At 51.6% G+C, this 22,288-nt stretch overlaps 1 protein-coding gene across 1 annotated transcript in view; it reads right to left on the reverse strand.

The window, feature by feature from the left end:
* LOC140386994 (transient receptor potential cation channel subfamily V member 3-like) overlaps window positions 1-14,906 on the reverse strand; it is a 40,687-nt gene extending 25,781 nt beyond the window's left edge. The window contains exons 1-6 of the mRNA XM_072469953.1: window positions 14,755-14,906; window positions 11,370-11,441; window positions 9,776-9,888; window positions 9,073-9,225; window positions 6,073-6,213; window positions 4,496-4,776 (exon numbers count right to left, since the gene is read on the reverse strand). Coding sequence (XP_072326054.1) covers window positions 4,496-4,776; window positions 6,073-6,213; window positions 9,073-9,225; window positions 9,776-9,888; window positions 11,370-11,437 — 756 coding nt within the window. The 5' untranslated portion in view covers window positions 11,438-11,441; window positions 14,755-14,906. The remainder of the gene's footprint in view (window positions 1-4,495; window positions 4,777-6,072; window positions 6,214-9,072; window positions 9,226-9,775; window positions 9,889-11,369; window positions 11,442-14,754) is intronic.
* Window positions 14,907-22,288: the final 7,382 nt, after the last annotated feature.

Consider the following 22,288-nt stretch of genomic DNA (forward strand, 5'->3'; position numbering starts at 1 on the left):
GGACAACTGGGTTGCTGCTGCGGAAATCCAAAAGGAAATGGCTAAAGAGTGGGTGGGCGGGGATGGTGTGCGACGCTGGGGGAGCGAGCGGGAGCGCGGAGGCGGGATATGGGACTGGCCTAGAGAAGGTAATGGCTAGTCGACACGGGAAGGGGGCAGGTAGCCCCCTAGTGAGGCTGATCACGTGGAACGTGAGAGGCCTGAACGGACCGATAAAAAGGGCCCGAGTGCTCGCGCATTTGAAAGGACTAAGGGCAGACGTGGTTATGCTCCAAGAGACGCACCTAAAGGTGGCGGACCAAGTTAGGCTAAGGAAAGGATGGGTGGGACAGGTGTTCCACTCAGGACTGGACGCAAAGAATAGAGGGGTGGCCATTTTGGTGGGGAAACAGGTTGCATTTGAAGCAAAGAACATCGTAGCAGATAGCGGAGGTAGATATGTAATGGTGAGTGGCAGGCTGGAGGGAATGGAGGTCGTGTTGGTTAACGTGTATGCCCCAAACTGGGACGATGCGGGATTTATGAGACGGATGCTGGGGCGTATACCGGACCTGGAGGTAGGAAACTTGATTTTAGGAGGGGACTTTAATACGGTGCTGGACCCGGGGCTAGATAGATCCAGCTCAAGGACCGGAAGAAGGCCGGCAGCGGCCAAGGTACTTAAGGGGTTTATGGACCAAATGGGGGGAGTGGATCCATGGCGATTTCTTAGACCTAGGACTAGGGAGTATTCCTTCTTCTCCCATGTCCATAAAGTGTACTCCCGGATAGATTTTTTTGTTTTGGGAAGGTCGTTGATCTCTAGGGTGGAAGAAGCTGAGTACTCAGCCATAGCGGTTTCGGATCATGCCCCACATTGGGTGGACCTGGAATTAGGAGAGGAAAGGGAGCAGAGAACACTCTGGCGATTAGATGTGGGACTGATGGCGGATGAGGGAGTGTGTGCAAGAGTGCGGGGGTGTATTGAGAGATACCTGGAGGTCAATGACGACGGCGAGGTCCCTGTGGGAGTGGTATGGGAAGCACTAAAAGCGGTGGTCAGAGGAGAGCTGATCTCCATTGGGGCCCACAAAAGGAAAACAGAGGCCAAGGAAAGGGAAAGATTACTGGGGGAGATTTTAAGGGTGGATAGGGAATTTGCAGAGACCCCGGAGGAGGAATTGTACAGGGAGAGGAGACGACTCCAGACGGAATTTGACCTTCTGACCACCAGAAAGGCGGAGGTACTGTGGAGGAAGGCACAGGGGAGGAGGTATGAATATGGGGAAAAGGCGAGTCGCCTGTTGGCTCATCAATTGCGAAAGAGGGCAGCAGCGAGGGAAATAGGAGGAATTAGAGACGAAAGGGGAGACACGGTGCGAAGGGCAGGAAAGATAAATGAGGTGTTCAAGACCTTCTATGAGGAACTGGAATGGTCTCAACCCCCAGAGGGAGAGGAGGGGATGCGGCAGTTCCTGGACCAATTGAGGTTCCCGAAAGTGGAGGAGCGGGGGGTGGTAGGCCTGGGGGCACCGATTGGGGTGGACGAGGTTATTAAGGGACTGGGAAGCATGCAAGCAGGGAAGGCCCCAGGACCAGACGGGTTCCCGGTGGAGTATTACAGAAAATATGTGGACTTGTTGGCCCCGTTGATGGTGAGGACGTTCAATGAGGCCAGGAAAGGGGGGACTCTACCCCCGACGATGTCGGAGGCGACGATATCGTTAATTTTGAAGAGGGATAAAGATCCGTTGCAGTGCGGGTCCTATAGACCCATTTCATTGTTGAACGTGGACGCCAAATTGTTGGCAAAGGTACTGGCATCGAGGATAGAGGACTGTGTCCCGGGGGTGGTGCACGAAGACCAGACAGGGTTCGTAAAAGGGAGACAACTGAATGTTAACGTGCGACGACTATTAGGGGTGATAATGATGCCCCCAGTGGAGGGGGAGGCAGAGATAGTGGCGGCAATGGACGCAGAGAAGGCATTTGATAGGGTGGAGTGGGAGTATTTATGGGAAGTGTTAAGGAGGTTTGGGTTTGGGAACGGGTTTATTAGCTGGGTTAGACTTCTTTATGGGGCTCCAACGGCAAGCGTAGTTACAGGTCGACATCGATCGGAGTATTTCCGACTATATAGGGGAACAAGACAGGGATGCCCGCTGTCTCCATTGTTGTTCGCGTTGGCAATTGAACCTCTGGCCATGGCGTTGAGAGACTCCAGGAAATGGAGAGGGGTGATTAGAGGGGGAGAAGAACACCGAGTCTCGTTATATGCGGATGACCTATTGTTATACGTGTCGGACCCAGCGGGGGGAATGATAGAGGTTATGCGAATTTTGAGGGGGTTCGGGGATTTCTCGGGGTATAGGCTAAACATGGGAAAGAGTGAATTATTTGTGATACATCCAGGGGACCAGAGTAGAGAGATAGAAGGCTTGCCTCTAAGGAAAGTGGAAAGAAACTTCCGATACCTGGGGATTCAGATCGCTAGGAGCTGGGGAACCTTGCACAGACTTAATCTGACACGGTTGGTAGAACAAATGGAGGAGGACTTCAAGAGGTGGGACATGCAGCCTCTATCGCTGGCGGGCAGGGTGCAAGCAATTAAGATGATGGTCCTCCCGAGGTTCTTATTTGTATTTCAATGTCTCCCTATACTAATCACTAAGACCTTTTTTAATAAAATAGACAGGAGCATCACGAGCTTCGTGTGGGCAGGGAAAGTTCCGAGAGTAAGGAGGGGGTTCCTTCAGCGTAGTAGGGACAGAGGAGGATTGGCACTACCGAACTTGGGCGATTACTATTGGGCCGCCAATGTGGCAATGATACGTAAATGGATGATGGAGGGTGAGGGAGCGGCGTGGGAAAGACTGGAGAGAAAGTCCTGTAAAGGGACGAGTTTAGAGGCGCTGGTGACGGCGCCGCTACCGATCTCACCTAAAAAGTTTACCACGAACCCGGTGGTGGCGGCAACATTGAATATCTGGGGACAGTGGAGGCGACAGAGAGGGGTGCGGGGAGCCCTGGTGGGGTCCCCAATCAGGAACAACCATAGGTTCGCCCCAGGAAGAATGGATGGAGGATTTCAGAGCTGGTTCCAGTTGGGAATTAGGAGGGTGGGAGATTTATTTATAGATGGGACTTTTGCGAGCTTGGGAGCATTGGAGGAAAAGTATAAGTTGCCCCGGGGAAATTTCTTGAGATATATGCAGGTGAGGGCATTTACTAGACAACAGGTGAGGGAATTTCCATTGCTCCCGACACAGGGGATACAGGACAGGGTGCTTTCAGGGGTGTGGGTCGGAGAGGGCAAGGTGTCAGAGATTTACCGAGAGATGAGGGAAGAGGGGGAGGAGTCGGTGGGCGAACTAAAAGGAAAGTGGGAAGAAGAACTAGGGGAGGAGATAGAGGAGGGTATGTGGGCTGATGCCCTAAGCAGGGTAAATTCCTCTTCCTCATGCGCCAGGCTTAGCCTGATTCAATTTAAGGTGCTACATAGAGCACACATAACGGGAGCAAGATTGAGCAGGTTCTTTGGAGTGGAGGACAAATGTGGGAGGTGTGGCGGGAGCCCGGCAAACCACGCACATATGTTTTGGGCATGCCCGGCACTGGAAGGGTATTGGAAGGGAGTGACGGGAGTGATTTCGCGGGTGGTGAAGGCCCGGGTCAAACCAGGCTGGGGGTTAGCTCTATTTGGAGTTGCGGAAGAGCCGGGAGTGCAGGAGGCGAAAGAGGCCGACGTTGTGGCCTTTGCGTCCCTAGTAGCCCGGCGCAGGATCCTACTCATGTGGAAGGAGGCGAAACCCCCCGGACTGGAGGCCTGGGTAAATGATATGGCGGGGTTCATTAAACTGGAGCAGATAAAGTTTGCCCTGAGAGGATCGGCTCAAGGGTTCACCAGGCGGTGGCAGCCATTTCTCGACTACCTAGGGGAACGTTAGAGGGAAGACAGATGACCAGCAGCAGCAACCCAGGGGGAGGGGGAGGGGGGGGTTAGTTTAGGTCAAAGATAAAGGGGTTTTGTTACTTGTGTATTGTTTAAAATTTCTGTATTGTTATTGTTGCGTTTGCTTTGTAAGAGGGGAAAAATTGTTGTTTGGGAAAAAATTTTCAATAAAACATTTATAAAAAAAAAAAAAAAAAAGGGGAAATTTGGCGTGTCCAATCCACCTGCCCTGCACATCTCTGGGCTGTGGGGTCGAAACCCACGCAGACACGGGGAGAACGTGCAAACTCCACACGGACAGTGACCCAGAGCCGGGATCGAACCCGGGAACTCGGTGCTGTTAGGCAGCAGTGCTAACCACTGCGTCACCGTGCTGCCCTCATGCACACATGAACACGCGTGTGTTCGTGTGTGACTCTGACTGGATGCAGCCTGGCTCTGGCGCCCCTTTCTCATGACAGTTGAGGTGGGCACGGAAACAGGGAGCTGCTCGGGGCAGCTGCTACCTCTCGGTAATATAGCATCCAGTGCCCATCCTTGAGGGGGAAAAAAAACGTTTCTTACCTCCAGCTTGCCCAGTTTGGCTGCCAGCTGCAACGGGGTTAGTCCTTTTGCATTCGTTATTTCTTCCAGATTTTTCTCTTTGTTTTCAAGCAGGATCCTGTTGTACATTTCTGTTACAAAGTTTGTGTTGTCCTCATTGTCATCAGCTATGGAGACCAGCGCATGTAGCACTGTGTTCCCCCAGGAATCCTGCTCCCCAACGTTCGTTCTCGGATTGTCCAAGAGAAGTGTAACTATCTGTGGTTGATTGGTGCAGGCCGCCAAGGCCAGCGGGAGCTCACCTGTGAAGTATGACGCATTTAGCAACAGCAAAAGCCATCACTGCCTCTGTCAGCTCCCAGACTTGACTTTTCCCTGAATGCTTGCGCCCCATTTATGACCATCCTCCAGACTCTGTAACTAAAACCTCTGCTGCCAGTAATAATAATCTTTATTGTCACCAGTGGGCTTACATTAACACTGCAATGAAGTTACTGTGAAAAGCCCCTCGCCGCCACATTCCGGCGCCCGTTCTGAGGGAGAATTCAGGATGTCCAAATCACCTAACAGCACGTCTTTCGGGAAACCCACGCAGACACGGGGAGAACGTGCAGACTCCGCACAGACAGTGACCCAAGCCGGGAATCGAATCTGGGACCCGGGCACTGCGGAGCAACAGTGTTTTTTTTTCTTTCTTTTAAAAAATAAATTTAGAGTACCCAATTGTTTTCTTCAATTAAGGGGCAATTTGGCGTGGCCAATCCACCTAGCCTGCACATCTTTGGGTTGTGGGGGTGAAACCCATACAGACACGGGGAGATTGTGCAAACTCCACACGGACAGTGACCCAGGGCCGGGATTCAAATCCGGGTCCTCAGTGCATAGTCCCAGTACTAACCACTGCGCCGCGCGCCGGCCCCTGAAGCAACAGTGCTAACCACTGTGCTACCGTGCTGCCCCTTGCACCAAGCACCAGAGTTGGTAGTTTCCCTCTACCCTATCCAACCCTTTTAACATTTTAATACCCCAATTAAATCATCCCTTAATCTTTAAACACAGGCGAAACAAGTCTCATTTATCAATTCTCCTTATAATTTAACTCTTTTTGGCCCAGTATCACTGGGGTGAAGCTGTGCCACACACACTCCAAGCCAATATATCTTTCCTGATGTCTCGCGACTGGAAAGGAGTTCCACATGGGTCTGATCAATGCTCTGTCGTTAAAAGCATCACCTCTTTCCCATTATATTCAAGATAAAAGCCAATATTCCATTAGCCGCTTTGATTGCCCTTTAGACCTGTTCACTGCCTGTTAGTGAATTGTATTCATCGATACCCAGATGCCTGTGCGCCTCTGCTCCTCCATGTCTCTCGCTATTGAGTAAATCCAAAACGGATGACCTCAGATGTGGCCACATTTATTTCCTGCATGACCCAATCACTTACCGCATTTCTTTTATCAATCCAATAATAGTTCTGATTTTTCTCTTCCTCATTCCTTTCTAACTTCAGATTCTCTAGTCCTCAACACTCTTCCTCTTTTTAAAAAAGAAAAAATTAATTTGTGCAACCTGGAACTCGCCGGTTATTTAACTCACCAAAATAAAAGCCGTTATGCTTCCTGCTTGATCTGAAAAACTTCCCGTTCGCCTTTGCGTTGACACTGGCCCCTTTCTCCAGCAGGATTTGCACAATATCCGGACAGCGTCTCTCGATGGCGATGTGCAGGGCGGTTTGACCTCGGGGTAAAACAAAAGCAAATGTCGCAAATCTGAGAATCTGTTTCCGTCCCAAGGTCAAGATTGTGCAACAGTTGCGGCAGCCTGGAAGGTTGCAAATGTAACCCCGCTATTTAATAAGGGAGAGAGTGAGGAAACAGGAAATTACGGGCGGGACGGCGGCGCAGTGGTTAGCACTGCTGCGTCACGGCGCCGAGGTCCCAGGTTCGATCCCGGCCCTGGGCCACTGTCTGTGTGGAGTTTGCACATTCTCCCCGTGTCTGCGTGGGTTTCGCCCCCACAACCCAAAGATGTGCAGGATAGGTGGATTGGCCACGCCAAATTACCCCTTCATTGGAAAAAAAAATTGGGTGCTCTAAATTTATTTAAAAACAGAAACACAACATTATAGACCAGTTGGCCAAGCATCTGAAGTAGGGAAAATGCTGGAGTCTATTATAAAGGATGCGATAACAGGACAGTTAGAAAATACCAACGGACCCTGGACGGGATTCTCCCTTCTGGGGACTAATCCCCATGCCCGCCGGAAAACGGGCGGGAATCACTCCGGACTTTTTCCTAGGAAGTCCGGGGTGATTCTCCGTCTTCAAGGGGGCCAGCAGGGCCCCGACGTGCGTCCTGCAGCTCCGGCTGCTGGCGGGGCCATGCAGTTACGGCCGCGCGGCTGCGCACGGCGGCCTGCGTGGGTCCGCGCAAGCAAAATGGCAGAGCCCCACAGGGGCTCAGCGTGGAGGAACATAGACCCTCCCCCCAGAACAAGCACGTCCAGCGATCGGTAGCCACCGATCGCGGCGTGGCCACTGTGGAGCCCCCCCCCCCCCACCCGGGGTCGGATTCCCCCGCCCCCCCACCAGGACAGCCCCTGCAGCCAGAACGCTGAAATCCTGCCGGGTGGAACCACGCCGGCGGAACTCGGCGGGCTCTTGGCCCGTCGATCGTGCGACTGGCGGCGATTCTCCGGTCGCTGGAGAACCGTGTGCCGCCGTGGGAGCCTATTTTGGGTAATTCTCCGCCCCCGCGCCGAGCGCGATTTCGGCACGGAGGGTCAGAGAATGCCACCCCCTGTGACTGCGTGTGTTTGACCCCCACAACCCAAAGATGTGCACGGTAAGTGGATTGGCCGCGCTAAATTGCCCCTTCACTTAAAAAAATAAAAATATCAACAGGATTGGCTGAATAGGGGCTGGTTTAGCACAGGGCTAAAGAGCTGGCTTTGAAAGCAGACCAAGGCAGGCCAGCAGCACGGTTCAATTCCCGTACCAGCCTCCCCGAACAGGCGCCGGAATGTGGCGACTAGGGGCTTTTCACAGTAACTTCATTTGAAGCCTACTTGTGACAATAAGCGATTGTCATTTCATTTTCATTTCATTTCATGAAGTCAACATGGATTTATAGAAAGGAAATTATGTTTAACAAACCAACTGGAGTTTTTCGAGGGAATAACTAGTGGATTAGATAAGGGAGAACCAGTGAATGTGGTGTATTTGGATTTTCAGAAAGCTTTTGATTAAAAGGTTCGTAGTCAGTGTGTAAAATGGAAGCACGTGGGACTGGGGGCAATATACTGACATGGATTGAGGAAACAGTATGTAGGAAGTAATGGGTCTTTTTCAAAGTGGCAGGCAATGACCAGTGGGGTCCCACTGTCCACATTGCACATCAATTATGAGGGAAGATCGGGAACATGAGGAGGAGGGTTCAAGATGATTTAGACAAGTTGAGTGAGTGGGGAAAATACACGGCAGATGCAGTATAATGTGGAATAGTGTGAAGTTATCCACTTCAGATGGAGGAACAGAGGGACCTGGCTGTCCTAGTACACAGTCACTGAGAGTAAGCATGCAGGTACAGCAAACAGGGAGACAAATGGTTTTGTTTGTCTTCATTGCAAGAGGAGCAAGGACTTCTGACTGCAGCTGTGCAAGGCCTTAGTGAGACCGCACCTGGCGTATTGTGTGCAGTTTTGGTCTCCTTCTCTAAGAAAGGAAATACTTGCCAGAGAGTGCAGGAAGGTTTACGAGACTGATTCCTGAGACGGTAGGATTGTCATATGGGAAGAGATTGGGTCGTCTGGGCCTTCCGTAGCGCAGTGGCATTGTCACTCGACTAGTAATCCAGAGATCCAGGTAATCCTCTGAGGACCTGGGATCAAATCACGCTCTGGCAGGCGGTGAAATTTGAATTGAATATAAATCTGAAATTAAAAATCTGATGATGACCATTGCTGACAGAGTGTAAAGAGCCATCTGATTCATTAATGTCCCTTAGGGAAGGAAATCTGCCGTCCTTACCCGGTCTGGCCAGCATGTGACTCCAGACCCACAGCAATGTGGTTGATTCTGAAATGCCCTCTGAAATGGTCCAGCAAGTCCCTCTGTGCAAGGGCAATTAGGGATGGGCAATAAATGCTCCAGCCAGCAACACCCAGGTCCCATGAATGAATTAAAAAAACACACACACACAAGCTATAAGGAGGAGGTGGGCTGCAGGAGGAAACGGAATTTCTATTCACTTGTCTGGCTTACACCGTAGAAATTCCTGTAAAGACTGGATTAGGCTGAACTGTTCATTTTGGGTCTCTGGAACTTTTTCGCAGTTAGTCCCGTTAACCTACCATTATATGTGGGCAGCATGGTGGCGCAGTGGGTTAGCACTGCGGCCTCACAGCGCTGAGGGGTCCCAGGCTCGATCCCGGCTCTGGGTCACTGTCCATGTGGAGTTTGCACATTCTCCCCGTGTTTGCGTGCGTTTCACCCCCGTAATCCAAAGATGTGCAGGGTAGGTGGATTGGCCACGCTAAATTGCCCCTTAATTGGAAAAAATGAATTGGGTACTCTAAATTTATTTTTATAAACCTACCATTATAATCTTTATCGCAATATTCAGCATTGATCAGCTGCTGTAAACAGTCATCTTGCTCCGCCACCGCTATCAATATCTCAACTATCACCTTTGTGTTGGCATTCAGGTTCAGTAAGGCTTTCATAAGGCAGGTTTTTCCTGTTTTGGGTTCTGTTTTGAAGGAAAAATAACAGTTATTGTACAATTCACTAATCCTCCCCCTCCAACTGGTTGACTATTTGGACTTTAGCGGTGTGACTTGCCTTCCTTACCCGGTCTGGGCCGATACGTGACCCCCCGACCCGCACTAACATCATGACCGACTCCTGCTCCTATTTCTTACCACCTTGTGACCCTTCACGGTCCTCCAAAGGCACAAGTCAGGAGTGCGATGGAATGCTCCCCAGTTGCCTGGATAAGTACAGCTCCAGCACCGCTCAACACCATCCAGGTCAGAGCGGCCGGCCATATCGCCCCATCTAACACCTTAAACTTTCACTTCCTCCATTACCGACACAAAGTGGACTGAAGTGAGGAGCGTTGGTACATTTACAGGAGTGCTGCTTAACCAAATGAGGAGAAAGGAATCGAAGGATATATTGATCGGGTGAGATGATGTAGAAGTGGGAGAAGGTTTGTGTGGGGGGGGTCGAAGAGGACCAGGTGGGCCGAATGGCCTGTATTTTGTTTTTGTGAGATCCAAGACAGTGTGACCCAATACCTGTGAGCTCTGTCAGCTTTACTCTGGCCGCCCGAAAACAACGCCTTATTCCATCCATATCCCCATCAGCAATGGAGGAGAACAACTGCCGTGTCAGATTACGCCGCAGGCTGCTGTGAAATTAAGAATAAATATATAATTGTTCATGTTTTTGAACAAGCTTCACAATATCCTTGTTTGTAAATGAAGAAAGTCCCAGAGAGGCTGATTATCCGCTCCCCTGCTCCAGATCCCAACAGATAACAAGGCACTGCTGACTCACACCATTTGCTCTGCAATTGTAGAACACGCATTTATTGAGCACCTTTCACCTTTATAAACATAAATTTAGAGTACCCAATTATTTTTTCCAATTAAGGGACAATTTAGCGTGGCTAATCCACCGAGGGAGAATGGGCAAACTCCACACGGACAGTGACCCAGGGCCAGGATTCGAACCTGGGACCCTGGCACTGTGAAGCAACAGTGCTAGCCACTGTGCTACGTGCATTCCAAATGACACTCAACAGGATACTTCACCCAGTCACTCCCTTCAACATCTCATAACATGGGTCGTGCGCACCCATAAAACCCTCTCTTGGCTGCTATAAGGATGCAGGTGGCCATTGAAGGTTGGAGGTGGCAATTGAAGGAGAGTTGATGCCATGGGCTGCTGGGACTGTTAGGTCAGCTTTCCACAAAGCCTTTCTACTGCTTTACCCGCAGACAGCGCGGGTTTCCTCCGGGTGCTCCGGTTTCCTCCCACAAGTCCCGAAAGACGTGCTTGTTAGGTGAATTGGACATTCTGAAATTCTCCCTCTGTGTACCCAAACAGGCGCCGGAGAGTGGCGACTAGGGGATTTCCACAGGAACTTCATTGCTGTGTTAATGTAAGCCTACTTGTGACAATAAAGATTATTAAAATTAAGTGAGCGCTGCACTCACCAGGACTGTCTGGAACAGTGATTGATGCGAGACCTTCTGACTATAATTCTTGAGGGTATTGGTGAGGCTGTGCCCGGAGTGGTGTGTATAGTTTTAGCCTCCTTACCTAAGAAAGGACATCCTTACTCTGGTGGGAGTGCAACGAAGGTTCACAAGACTGATTCTTGGGATGAGGAGATGAGGAGATTGTACAAGGCGGAAAGCCTTGATTCCCCAGAGTTGGAAAAATGAGAAATCTCGGCGAAACACGGAGGTTGTTTCCCGTGGCGGGGGAGTTGGGATATAAGGGACACAGTCTCAGAATAGGGGGCTGATCATTTCGGACAGAGATGAGAAATTCCTTCACTCAAAGGGTTGGGAATCTTTGGACTTCTCCTACCTCAAGGGTTGTGGGCGCCACAAGACTGAGAGTGATAGATTTTGGGGTATTAAGGAAACTCTGGAATATGGAGTTAGGAGGGGAAGCTGGAGTTACGGTAGAAGATCAGCTGGGATCTTGGTGAATTATGGAGTAGGCTCAAAGGACTGAACAACATGATCCAGCTCGTATTTCCCCTGTTCTAAGCAGGAATGCTAAGCACTGAGCTGAAGGCTGGTTCGCGTCCTGCGACTTGAGTAAAAGTACAAGCGCTATGGCTCGTGGTTTCACATTGATTGCAAAATTACTGACCTCTCCACGTTGTCAGCAATTCCGTCTAATATGTCAGACCGTATGAGTACTCGGAGATTTTTATCCATTGCCCTGTGGGAAACATACAGGAGAAAAGCGTGATACAAATGGGGCTACACTGTCACCCTTTAGCTTTGGGCAAGAGTTCTTTGATGTCAAGAAGAGATAAGTCAAGGAATATGAGCGGCAGAAACTTGAAGCACAAAGGAGGCCCTGCGGCCTGTCTGGTCTGCACTGGCTCTTTGAAAGAATAGCTGGGCTTAGTCCCACATCCCCACTTTTTTTCTGTGACCTTAAATTCTTCATCCTCTAGTACTTGGTCAACTCTGTAAAATAATTTATGGACTCCATGTACACCACTTTTTCGAATAGCGTTGAACGGAATGAAAAAAATCTCCATCTTCCCTCTGGATCCTTTGTCAATGATTTAGAATCTATGGGTTCTAGTTATTTATCTATTTGCCAGATGGGATGATTTTTCCCTCTCTGCTTTATTAAAACCTCTCACCTTAACCTTTTACTGGGTCACTTTCTAACCTTCTCAGTTCCAAGGAAATTAGTCCGATCTTTTCCAAAACCCTGCTCATAACTGAAGTTCTTCATAGCTCATCCATCGCTTCTCGCCTTTAAAAAGCCTTTATGTCTCCCCGAAGGAAGAAAACATTGCATTCATATAGCACCTTTGGTCCGTCGCAGTGTGCATTACAGCCAAATGTAGTCGCTGCAGTAACATAGGATATATGGCAGCCAATTTGTGCACTGCAAACTTATACAAATAGCAATGTGGTAATGACCAGATGATCTGTATTTACCACTCTTGGGGGAGGGCTCTTTTGGCCAAGACAATGGCAAGGCTGCCTCTGTTCTTCGAGTTGGTGCTCGGGGATCTTTTATATCCACCCAAAAGGCAAATTGGGCCTTGATTCAACATCTCACCTGAAAGATGACACTTCTGACAGTGCAGCACTCTCTCGATACTGAACTGGGAGTGACAGCCTGCATTACGTAGTCGATGAACTGGGGCTTGAACCTAACAGAACTTTGACCTCGTGGTCAGAGAGCTAACTGTTGAACTACAATCATAAAGATTCAGTGTTGATATTTGCTAGTGCCTGGCTGTGTGAGGGAAGATTAACCAGAATGATAGAGGAGCATTAGGGGTTAAATTCTGAGCACTGATTAAAGAAGGGTAGCTAAGCATCTCTAACATCCTAGTGTGAGTTAATAATCAGCAGGGACAGAAAGTGAATCCTTTTACTGGGGAGGAGCAGATCATGACTGACTTGGCCAGTCAACAAGACTTGCTGAGTTTTCCAGCATTTTCTGTTCTTATAAATGTGATCCTGGGCGAAATTCTCCGGTATCAGCGCGATGTCCGCCGACCGGCGCCAAAAACGGCGCAAATCAGTCGGGCATTGCGCCGCCCCAAAGGTGCGGAATCCTCCGCATCTTGGGGGGCCCAGCCCTAACCTTGAGGGGCTAGGCCCGCGCCGGACTGATTTCCGCCCCGCCAGCTGGCGGAAAAGGCCTTTGGTGCCCCGCCAGCTGGCGCGGAAATGACATTGCCGGGCGGCGCATGCACGGGAGCGTTAGCGGCCGCTCACGACATCCCCGCGCATGCGCTGTGGAGGGAGTCTCTTCCGCCTCCGCCATGGTGGAGACCATGGCGAAGGCGGAAGGAAAAGAGTGCCCCCACGGCACAGGCCCGCCAGCGGATCGGTGGGCCCCGATCGCGGGCCAGGCCACCGTGGGGGCACCCCCCGGGCCCAGATCGCCCCGCGCCCCCCCCCCAGGACCCCGGAGCCCGCCCGCGCCGACTTGTCCCACCGGTAAGGTAGGTGGTTTAATCCACGCCGGCGGGACAGGCATCCTTGTAGCGGGACTTCGGCCCATCCAGGCCGGAGAATCGCGGGGAGAGGCGCCAACCGGCGCAGCGCGATTCCCGCCCCTGCCGAATCTCCAGTGCCAGAGAATTCAGCAACCGGCGGGGGCGGGATTCACGCCAGCCCCCAGCGATTCTCCAATCCGGCGGGGGGTCGGAGAATCTCGCCCCAGTTATCTGAATCTCAGAGAACAATGGGCATCATCCAAGAGCAAAGTAAAATGGTTATGATTATTGAGGCCATTCATCTTATCCCCATGGTGGGCAGCACGGTGGCGCAGTGGCTTAGCCCTGTTGCCTCACGGCGCTGAAGTCCCAGGTTCGATCCCGGCTCTGGGTCACTGTCCGTGTGGAGTTTGCACGTTCTCCCCGTGTCTGCGTGGGTTTCGCCCCCACAACCCAAAGATGTGCAGGGTAGGTGGATTGGCCACGCTAAATTCCCCCTTAATTGGAAAAAATGAATTGGGTACTCTAAATTTATTTTTTTAAACGTTAAAAAAATCTTATCCCCATGGTCATTGCTGAGGATTTCCTCAGGGCAGTGTCCTAGACCCCACCATCTTCAGCTGCTTCATCGGTGACCTTCCCTCCAACATCAGGTTGGCAGTGGGGATGTTCGCTGGTGAGATGGCCAGTGCCATTCACAACTTCACGCAGACCAAAGCAGTTTATGTCTGTGCAGTGAGACATGGAGAACATTCAGGTTTGGGCTGACGAGTGCCAATTAATATTCGTGCCAGACAATGACCAACTCCAACATGAGAGAATCTAACTGCTCCTTCACCAGTCTGTACTGCCGGTGACTGAGGAGGACGTTCCCGTTACAGGAACTGCACGGCTAGCCTCGTTTTTAAGAAGGCCATTGACGTTTTGCTGCACTAAAACCCTCCCGGACTGTTCTGGAGTCTCCAGGCATTGAAGATTGGGCAGACACACAAAAACTTATTAGGTGCGTTTTTTCCCCAAAATTTTCTTTCAACGTTTCTGTTTATTGTTGCAAAAATATTGGCGCTGGAGAAAAAAAGAATATTCGACCGGCGGTCCCAAATTGTCCAGTCTTCACTTTGTGCCGCGCCTCGGAAGGTGGGCCGTTGAGGCGATGGACATTTCGGGCAACCAATTTAGGGGGGCGATTCGAGTGATTTAGGCCCAGGCACCTTAAGGCACAGCAACCAATGGTGGAGCAATTAAAATCAAGAGGGTGCAAGAGGCTCAAATTGCTTGAGCCGAGACTTTAATATGGAAGAACTTTAGGTTTCAGGAATGCAGTCGGAGGATGTGCAGCGACTACTGGCAACCGACAGCCTGTCATCGCTGAGAAATCAGCAGTGAGAGTGTCTCATTGCACAATGCAGTAAACCAGAAACAACTCTTAAAAAGACAACATACTAAATGAACGCTGGAAGTCTGAAATATAAACAGAAAATGCTGGCAAGCCACCAGTAAACCATTTGAATCATCATAGTTATCAAGAGGGTACAAGTGCGTATTAAGTCTCTTTACCTGGTTCTCACACTCACAAGGCTGAACAAACTTCTGCTGCTCCTGTTCCTGGCCTAACTGGCACATAAAATGGGGAAATGGAAAAGTGGAAATACAATCAGTGGTGTGGAAACCGCCAACCTCTTAGAAATATTCAGACACACATGGAAAGATCTAGAACATTTTAAGCAGTGAGGCTCGAGTACACAAACTGACAGCTCCCGAGCTGCACCCTCACTGTGAGGCAGGGGATCTGGGTCTCGGCCCCTCACAGCAGATCGTGTGAGGTTGTCTGTATCCTTGCGGTGGGTTAGGTTTCAGTGTCGACTGTAACGCAGTGGAAGGCACGCCCGAGTGTCAACAGGTTGTGGATTCATGTCCTACTCCAGAGATTTAAGCACATAATCCAGGCTGACACTCCCAGGGCAGCACGGATGGGACACTGCACTGTCGGAGACTCCATATTTTGGATAACACTCGTACTGAGGCTCCCCCGTCTCCTCGGGCGGATGTAAGAGATTGCAGGGGACAATTCTGCAAAAGAATAGGGGAGTTCTAGGCCAACTTGCAACTTTTAACCAATATCACTGGAAGTAGATTATCTTGTTATTATTAGATTGCTGACAGTGGGATCTTCCTGTGCACAAATTGATGCATTTTTAAAAAAGTACACGTGAAAGTACTTTGCGTTGTCCTGAAATATTTGCATTAGGTGCTGCATTGGTTTCTGTTCCTGCTTCTGCACTCTTACCTCTGGTCCTATCTCAACGCATCGGCTGATGAAACCCGCACCTGTGCATTTTGCTACCTCGAGACTTGACTGTTCCACGTCACTCCTGACCACCTCCCTGTATTCTACGCTCCATGAACTTGGGGTGATCTAAAACTCTGTTGCCCGTACTCCACTTTGCACCAAGCCCCGTTCATCCATCACCTCTGAATTGCTGAACTACATTGTTTCCCAGTTAACCAGTGCCTCTTCGTAAAAAATCTTTCCTTTGTTTTCAAATCTCTGTCTCTCTCTCCCTCCTTCAAGATGCTCTTTAAAACCTACCTGCCTTTTTGGTCACCTGTCTTAAAATTGCCTTCTGTGTTATATAAACACAAGTTGGTGTTTTAATAAAAATGCAAATCGATCTTCCTTTTCCTGTTCTGAGGGAGGTGATGGGCCTACACAGGCCAGGAGGATGGGAGCGATGGGGTTTTTCATGGACAGGATGTGGTAGTCACCACTGAGCAGTATTACATGTATTACAGTAAGACCGTATAGTAGAGGTACAGGGGTAAATCCCTGCCTGCTGGCTCCGCCCAGTAGGCGGAGTATAAATGTGTGTGCTCACCGAGCTGCAGCCATTCTAGTTCCAGCTACAGGAGGCACAACATCTTTGCTCAATAAAGCCTCGATTATTCCACTACTCTCGTCTTTGTGGTGATTGATAGTGCATCACAGGATTCTTATCTTTTCCTGCACAACTTTTAATGGACTGACTCAAGCAAGAGGTGTAGAGGAGGTAAGTGGAACTAACTTTTTCTCCCCACTCTTTGACCCTCCACCGAGGCTATCTGAGCTGCTGGGTGTGATCAGCGTTTCTGTTGTTTACCTCAGTTATTCAGCATCTGCAGGATTTTGCAATCACTCTACGAGCCAGAGAGTTTTGCAGCACAGCCACGAGGCCCTTCAGCCCATCGTGTCAGAGCCAGCCATCAAGCACCAGTCTATCCTAATCCCATTTTCCAGCATTGGTCCATAGCCTTGCGGGCTATGGATTTTCAAGTGTTTATCTTAAATGTTGAGGGTTCCCGCCTCGACCAGGGGCTGGTTTAGCACAGGGCTAAATCGCTGGCTTTGAAAGCAGACCAAGGCAGGCCAGCAGCACGGTTCAATTCCCGTACCAGCCTCCCCAAACAGGCGCCAGAACGTGGCGACTAGGGGCTTTTCACAGTAACTTCGTTTGCTGTGACAATAAGCCATTTTCATTTCATTTTTATTTTTCATTTTCGCCCAGCCTTTCAGGCAGTGAATTCCAGATCCCCACCACCCACTGGGTGAAACATTTCTCCTCAAATACCCTCTAAATCTCCTGCCCCTTACCATAAATCTATGCCCCCTGGTCATTGGCTCCTCCACTAAGGAGTAGATTTCCTTCCTATCTACCCCATTTTTGTCCCTCATAATTTTGTACACCTTGATCAGGTCCCCCCTCGGCCTTGTCTACTCCAAGGAAAACAACCCCAGCCTATCCAGCCTCTCTTTCTAGCTGAAACGCTCCAGCCCAGGCAACATCCTGGGGAATCTCCTCTGCACCCTCTCCAGTGCAATCACATCCTTCCTATAGTGTGGCGACAAGAACTGCACACAGTACTCTAGTTGGGGCTAACCACGTTTTATACAGCTCCATCATAACCTCCCTGCTCTTATATTCTCTGCCTCAATTAATAAAGGCCCTGTGCCACCTGATCTACCTCCTGCTGCCTTCAGGGATCTATGGACATGCACCCCAAGATCCCTCTGATCCTCTATACTTCCTAGCGTCCTATCATTCATTGTGTATTCCCTTGTCTTGTTCGTCCTCCCAAAATGCATCACCTCACACTTTTCATAGAATCTACGGCACGGAGACAGGCCCTTCGTCCAAAAAGGTCCCCATGAGGCGGAACGGTTCCAAGTGATTGAACACCTCCAGGGCCTCAGCCTGGATGAGGGCTGCCATTTTGCGCGCTTTTCGCAGACTCCCGCGCTTGTACGCACCAAACATGGAGGAACATAATGTGCAAGCGCGCACCACGCAGGACTGCTCCGCGCATGCGCGGTGGCGCAGCGAACGTCCTGACGTCGCAATGTGCGGCAACTGTGGCTCCGCCCATTTAAAGCAGCAATGCCCCGCAAAATCTCGACAATGCCTACGATGTGGAAGACTTGGCCACTATGCTGCCTGCTGTCGAGCAAATCTAGAATAGCCAATTCCCTTGATGGCTGAAGAATGTGCCGCTCTAAGAATCCATCCTTAAAACACTCGCTCATCTTCCAGGCTACACTAGCCAACCTGACTTGTCCAATCTATATGCAGATTAAAATTATACATGATTATCATCATATCTTTATCAAAAGTTCCCATTATATTTTCCTTTGTACCCTGTCCTACTGTGTGGTCACTGTTAAGAGGCCTATAAACGTGTCCACAAGTGACTCCCTACCTTTGCTATTTCCTACCTCGACCCAAACTGATTCTACATCTCGATCTTTAAAACTAGGTGATCTCTCTCTACTGATGTCATCCATAATTATCCATGTCATCCCAGGCATGACCATCTGGCAGCCATGACTCTGTTACGGCTATCAGGTCATACGTCCTTATTTCTATTTGTGGCCCTATTCATCTCTGCTGTTACAACTGCTGCAGGCATTTCGATACAGAGCCCTTTAGTTCTGCCCTTTCACTATTTCTCCAACCTTATCTGCTGCCCCACCTTCCTGCCACGCTCTGGTTACCACTTCTCCAACTGCTACCTTGCTTTCTTGCCTGGCCTTCCCTATTTGGTTGGCCACATCTTCCCAAACTTGACTTCTTGCCCGCATTGTTTAGTTTAAAGTGGCCCTAGTTGTACAACTTGCCAGAACACTGGTCCCAGCAAGGTTCTGCTGCAGCTAGTCCTTTCTCCAGTAGCGATGCTCATGTCCCGAGAATCTAAAGCCGTTTCGCCCACACCAGTCTTTGAGCCACACATTTAATTCTCTAATTTTATTTACTCTTTGCCAATTTGTTTGTGGCTGGGGTAATAATCAGCATTTTTTTTTTTTAACCTTTTGAAGTTCTGCTTTTTATAAATAAATTTAGAGTACCCAATTCATTTTTTTTTTCCAATTAAGGGGCAATTTAGCGTGGCCTATCCACCTACCCTGCACATCTTTGGGTTGTGGGGGTCAGCCCCACCCAGACACGGGGAGAATGTGCAAACTCCACACGGACAGTGACCCGGGGCCGGGATCGAACCTGGGACCTCGGCGCCATGAGGCAGCAGTGCTAACCACTGCGCCACCGTGTCGCCCCTGCAGTTCTGCTTTTTAATTTGGTCCCTATCTCCTCTTACTCTCTCTTTCCGACTCTTGCCTATGCTGTTGGCATCTACATGGATCACAACGACTGGATCGTCCCCCCTCCCATTGCAAGTTCCTCTCTGGTCCTGAGCAGATGTTCTCAAACCCTGGCTGTTTGGACTCCCTTGGCTGAGAGAACTGTGTCTGTCCCTCTGACTATGTTGTCCCCTATTACCCACTATATTCCTAGTAATTCCCACCCCGCCACACTTGAATGACTTCCTGTACCACGGGGTCTTGGTCAGTTTCCTCAACCACTCTACAGACACCACTTTTGTCCAAGCAAGCTGCAAGCACTTCAAACCTGTAGTACAATTGCAAGAGCTGGGGCTCCTCCACTTCTCCCGACCTGCCTCACTTGCAGTCACGCCCTCCTCTCCCCATCTGACCGCTGATCAAATCTGAAGACCCCATCCCAAGGGGTGTGGCCGCCTCCTGGAACGAAATGTCCAGGTAAACTTTCCCTTCCTGATGGATCACAGTGTCTGCAGCTCGGCCTCCAGCTCGTTGATTCAGACCCAAAGCTCTTTGAGCCACAACTACTTAATGCAGACATGTTTCTCTGGGTCACACCGGTATCCTGAAGCTCCTAGATTCTTCAGTCACCTGCCCTGCCATCTTTATTATGTATTAATTAAATATTTTTCTTAATTTATAATTAATAAACTCTTCGTTACTTAGGAATGGGGCGGCACGGTAGCACAGTGGTTAGCACTGCTGCTTCACAGAGCCAGGGACCCGGGTGCGATTCTCGGCGTGGGTCACTGTCTGTGTGGAGTTTGCACGTTCCCCCCCATGTCTGCGTGGGTTTCCCCCGGGTGCTCCGGTTTCCTCCCACAGTCCAAAGATGTGCAGGTTAGATGGATTGGTCATGTTAAGTTGCCTCATAGTGTCCAATCATTAGGTGGGGTTGCTGGGTTACGGTGATAGGGTGGAAATGTGGGTTTAGATAAGGTGCTCTTTCAGGGGCAGTGTAGACTCAATGGGCTGAATGGCCTCCTTCTGCACGGTAAATTCTATGATTCTAAATGACAAACAAAACACTCACCAACTGATCTATTACCTGTTTCCCACTGATGTCACAGTTTGATTTTGTTTTCCACAGGAGCGTCGGTCCACAGACTGACCTCGCCTGGATATCTTCCCTCCTCCCTCCTCCACCCACACCCCCTCCTCCACCCCCAACCCCCTCCTCCACCCACACCCCCCTCCTCCACCCCCACCCCCCTCCTCCACCCCCACCCCCCTCCTCCACCCCCCTCCTCCACCCCCCTCCTTCACCCCACTCCTTCACCCCCGTCCCCCTCCTCCACCCCCACCCCCTCCTCCACCCCCTCCTCCACCCCCTCCTACACCCGCACCCCCACCACCTCCTCCACCCCCGCCCCCTCATCCATCCCCACCCCCCTCCTCCACCCCCACCCCCTCCTCCACCCCCACCCCCCTCCTCCACCCCCCTCCTCCTCCTCCACCCCCTCCTCCACCCCCTCCTACACCCGCACCCCCACCACCTCCTCCACCCCCGCCCCCTCATCCATCCCCACCCCCCTCCTCCACCCCCACCCCCTCCTCCACCCCCACCCCCACCCTCCTCCTCCACTCCGCTCCCCTCCTCCACCCCGCCCCTCTCCTCCACCCCGCCCCTCTCCTCCACCCCCACCCGCCTCCTCCACCCCCCTCCTACACCCTGACCCCCTCCTCCACCCCCACCCCCTCCTCCACCCCCACCTTCCAACCCCACCACCTCCTCCACCCCCGCCCCCTCATCCACCCCCACCCCCCTCCTCCACCCCCACCCCCTCCTCCACCCCCACCCCCTCCTCCACCCCCACCCCCACCCTCCTCCTCCACTCCGCTCCCCTCCTCCACCCCGCCCCTCTCCTCCACCCCCGCCCCTCTCCTCCACCCCCACCCCCCTCCTCCACTCTGCCCCCCTCCTCCACCCCCACCCCCTCCTGCACCCCCTCCTCCACCCCCACCCGCCTCCTCCACCCCCCTCCTACACCCTGACCCCCTCCTCCACCCCCACCCCCTCCTCCACCCCCACCTTCCAACCCCACCACCTCCTCCACCCCCGCCCCCTCATCCATCCCTACCCCCACCCCCCTCCTCCACCCCCACCTTCCACCCCCACCACCTCCTCCACCCCGCCCCCTCATCCATCCCTACCCCCACCCCCCTCCTCCATCCCCGCCTCCCTCCTCCACCCCTGCCCCCACACTCCTCCTCCACTCCGCTCCCCTCCTCCACCCCCGCCCCTCTCCTCCACCCCCACCCCCCTCCTCCACTCTGCCCCCTCCTCCACCCCCACCCCCAACCCCCTCCTCCACTCCGCCCCCTCCTCCACGCCCGCCCCCTCCTCCACCCCGCCCCCTCCTCCACCCCCTCCTCCACCCCCGCCCCCCTCCTCCACCCCCACCCCCTCCTCCACGCCCGCCCCCTCCTCCACCCCCGCCCCCCTCCTCCACCCCCACCCCCACCCCCACCCCTTCCTCCACCCCGCCCCCTCTTTGCTGCCATTGGACCATCTACTGGGTTTTGAATTGGACTCCCTGTTTTAGCCAAACCTCCCTGTGTACTGGTAAAACCTCCAAAGGGCTGAGTCACCCACTGTAATTAGCAGTTCTAAAGAGCCACCTCACTAACTAACTGTGTAACTGTCACCAGCAGACAGCTACTTTACTGCTGACTAACACTGAAAGAAACTGCAAGTTAAGGTTGAAGTTACGGTAGATGCTATATGCAAAATGTAACTCATTTTTTAGAAAAAGATCAACTTTTAAAAGCCTTGAACGTCCTTCACTCCCTAAATCCCGTGAGGTTGGGATCACAGAGACGATCTGTGGAACTAGTCAAACAAAATCTCTGAATAAATAACCGGTTTGTTATTCAGTCAACTTGTTCCTGAGTGTTGGATCACAGACATAACTCTCCAAGTTTACATATTTACATTGAGGATGCCTCCCATTGTGTTGTGTGGCACTTCCACTGTGCCAGCTGGGATAGATTTCAAACAGACCTGGCAACACAAAACTGGGCCTGCAGGAGGCGCTGTGGGCCGTTACCAGCGGCAGAATTGTATCAACCCCAACCTGTAACCTCCTGGCCCGGCCTATACCCCGCTCCCCCATTACCCCCCAGCCAGGGGATGCACCCTGGTTTAAGGAAGAGTGCAGAACGGCACGCCAGGAGCAGAGCCAGGCATAACGAAAGATGAGGAGCTGGATTGTCCGGTTGCCAACGGCGAAATCGTGTTCGGCGATCGGCCAGAGAATCAAAATTCCCGACCAAATCGGGGGCAGCACCGCTTTCAGGATGCTCCCCTCCTCCAAGGCGGCGTACCCGCGCCACGTATCGACGGCCCCCCCCCCCCCCCCCCCCCCCATTCTCCGACCCCGATCGGCCGAGATCCCGACGGCGTCGGTCGCATGTGGTCTGATCCATCGGGAGCTCGGCGTG

The sequence above is a fragment of the Scyliorhinus torazame genome, chromosome 12 (assembly GCF_047496885.1).
Source record: "Scyliorhinus torazame isolate Kashiwa2021f chromosome 12, sScyTor2.1, whole genome shotgun sequence".
Classification (NCBI taxonomy): Eukaryota; Metazoa; Chordata; class Chondrichthyes; order Carcharhiniformes; family Scyliorhinidae; genus Scyliorhinus; species Scyliorhinus torazame.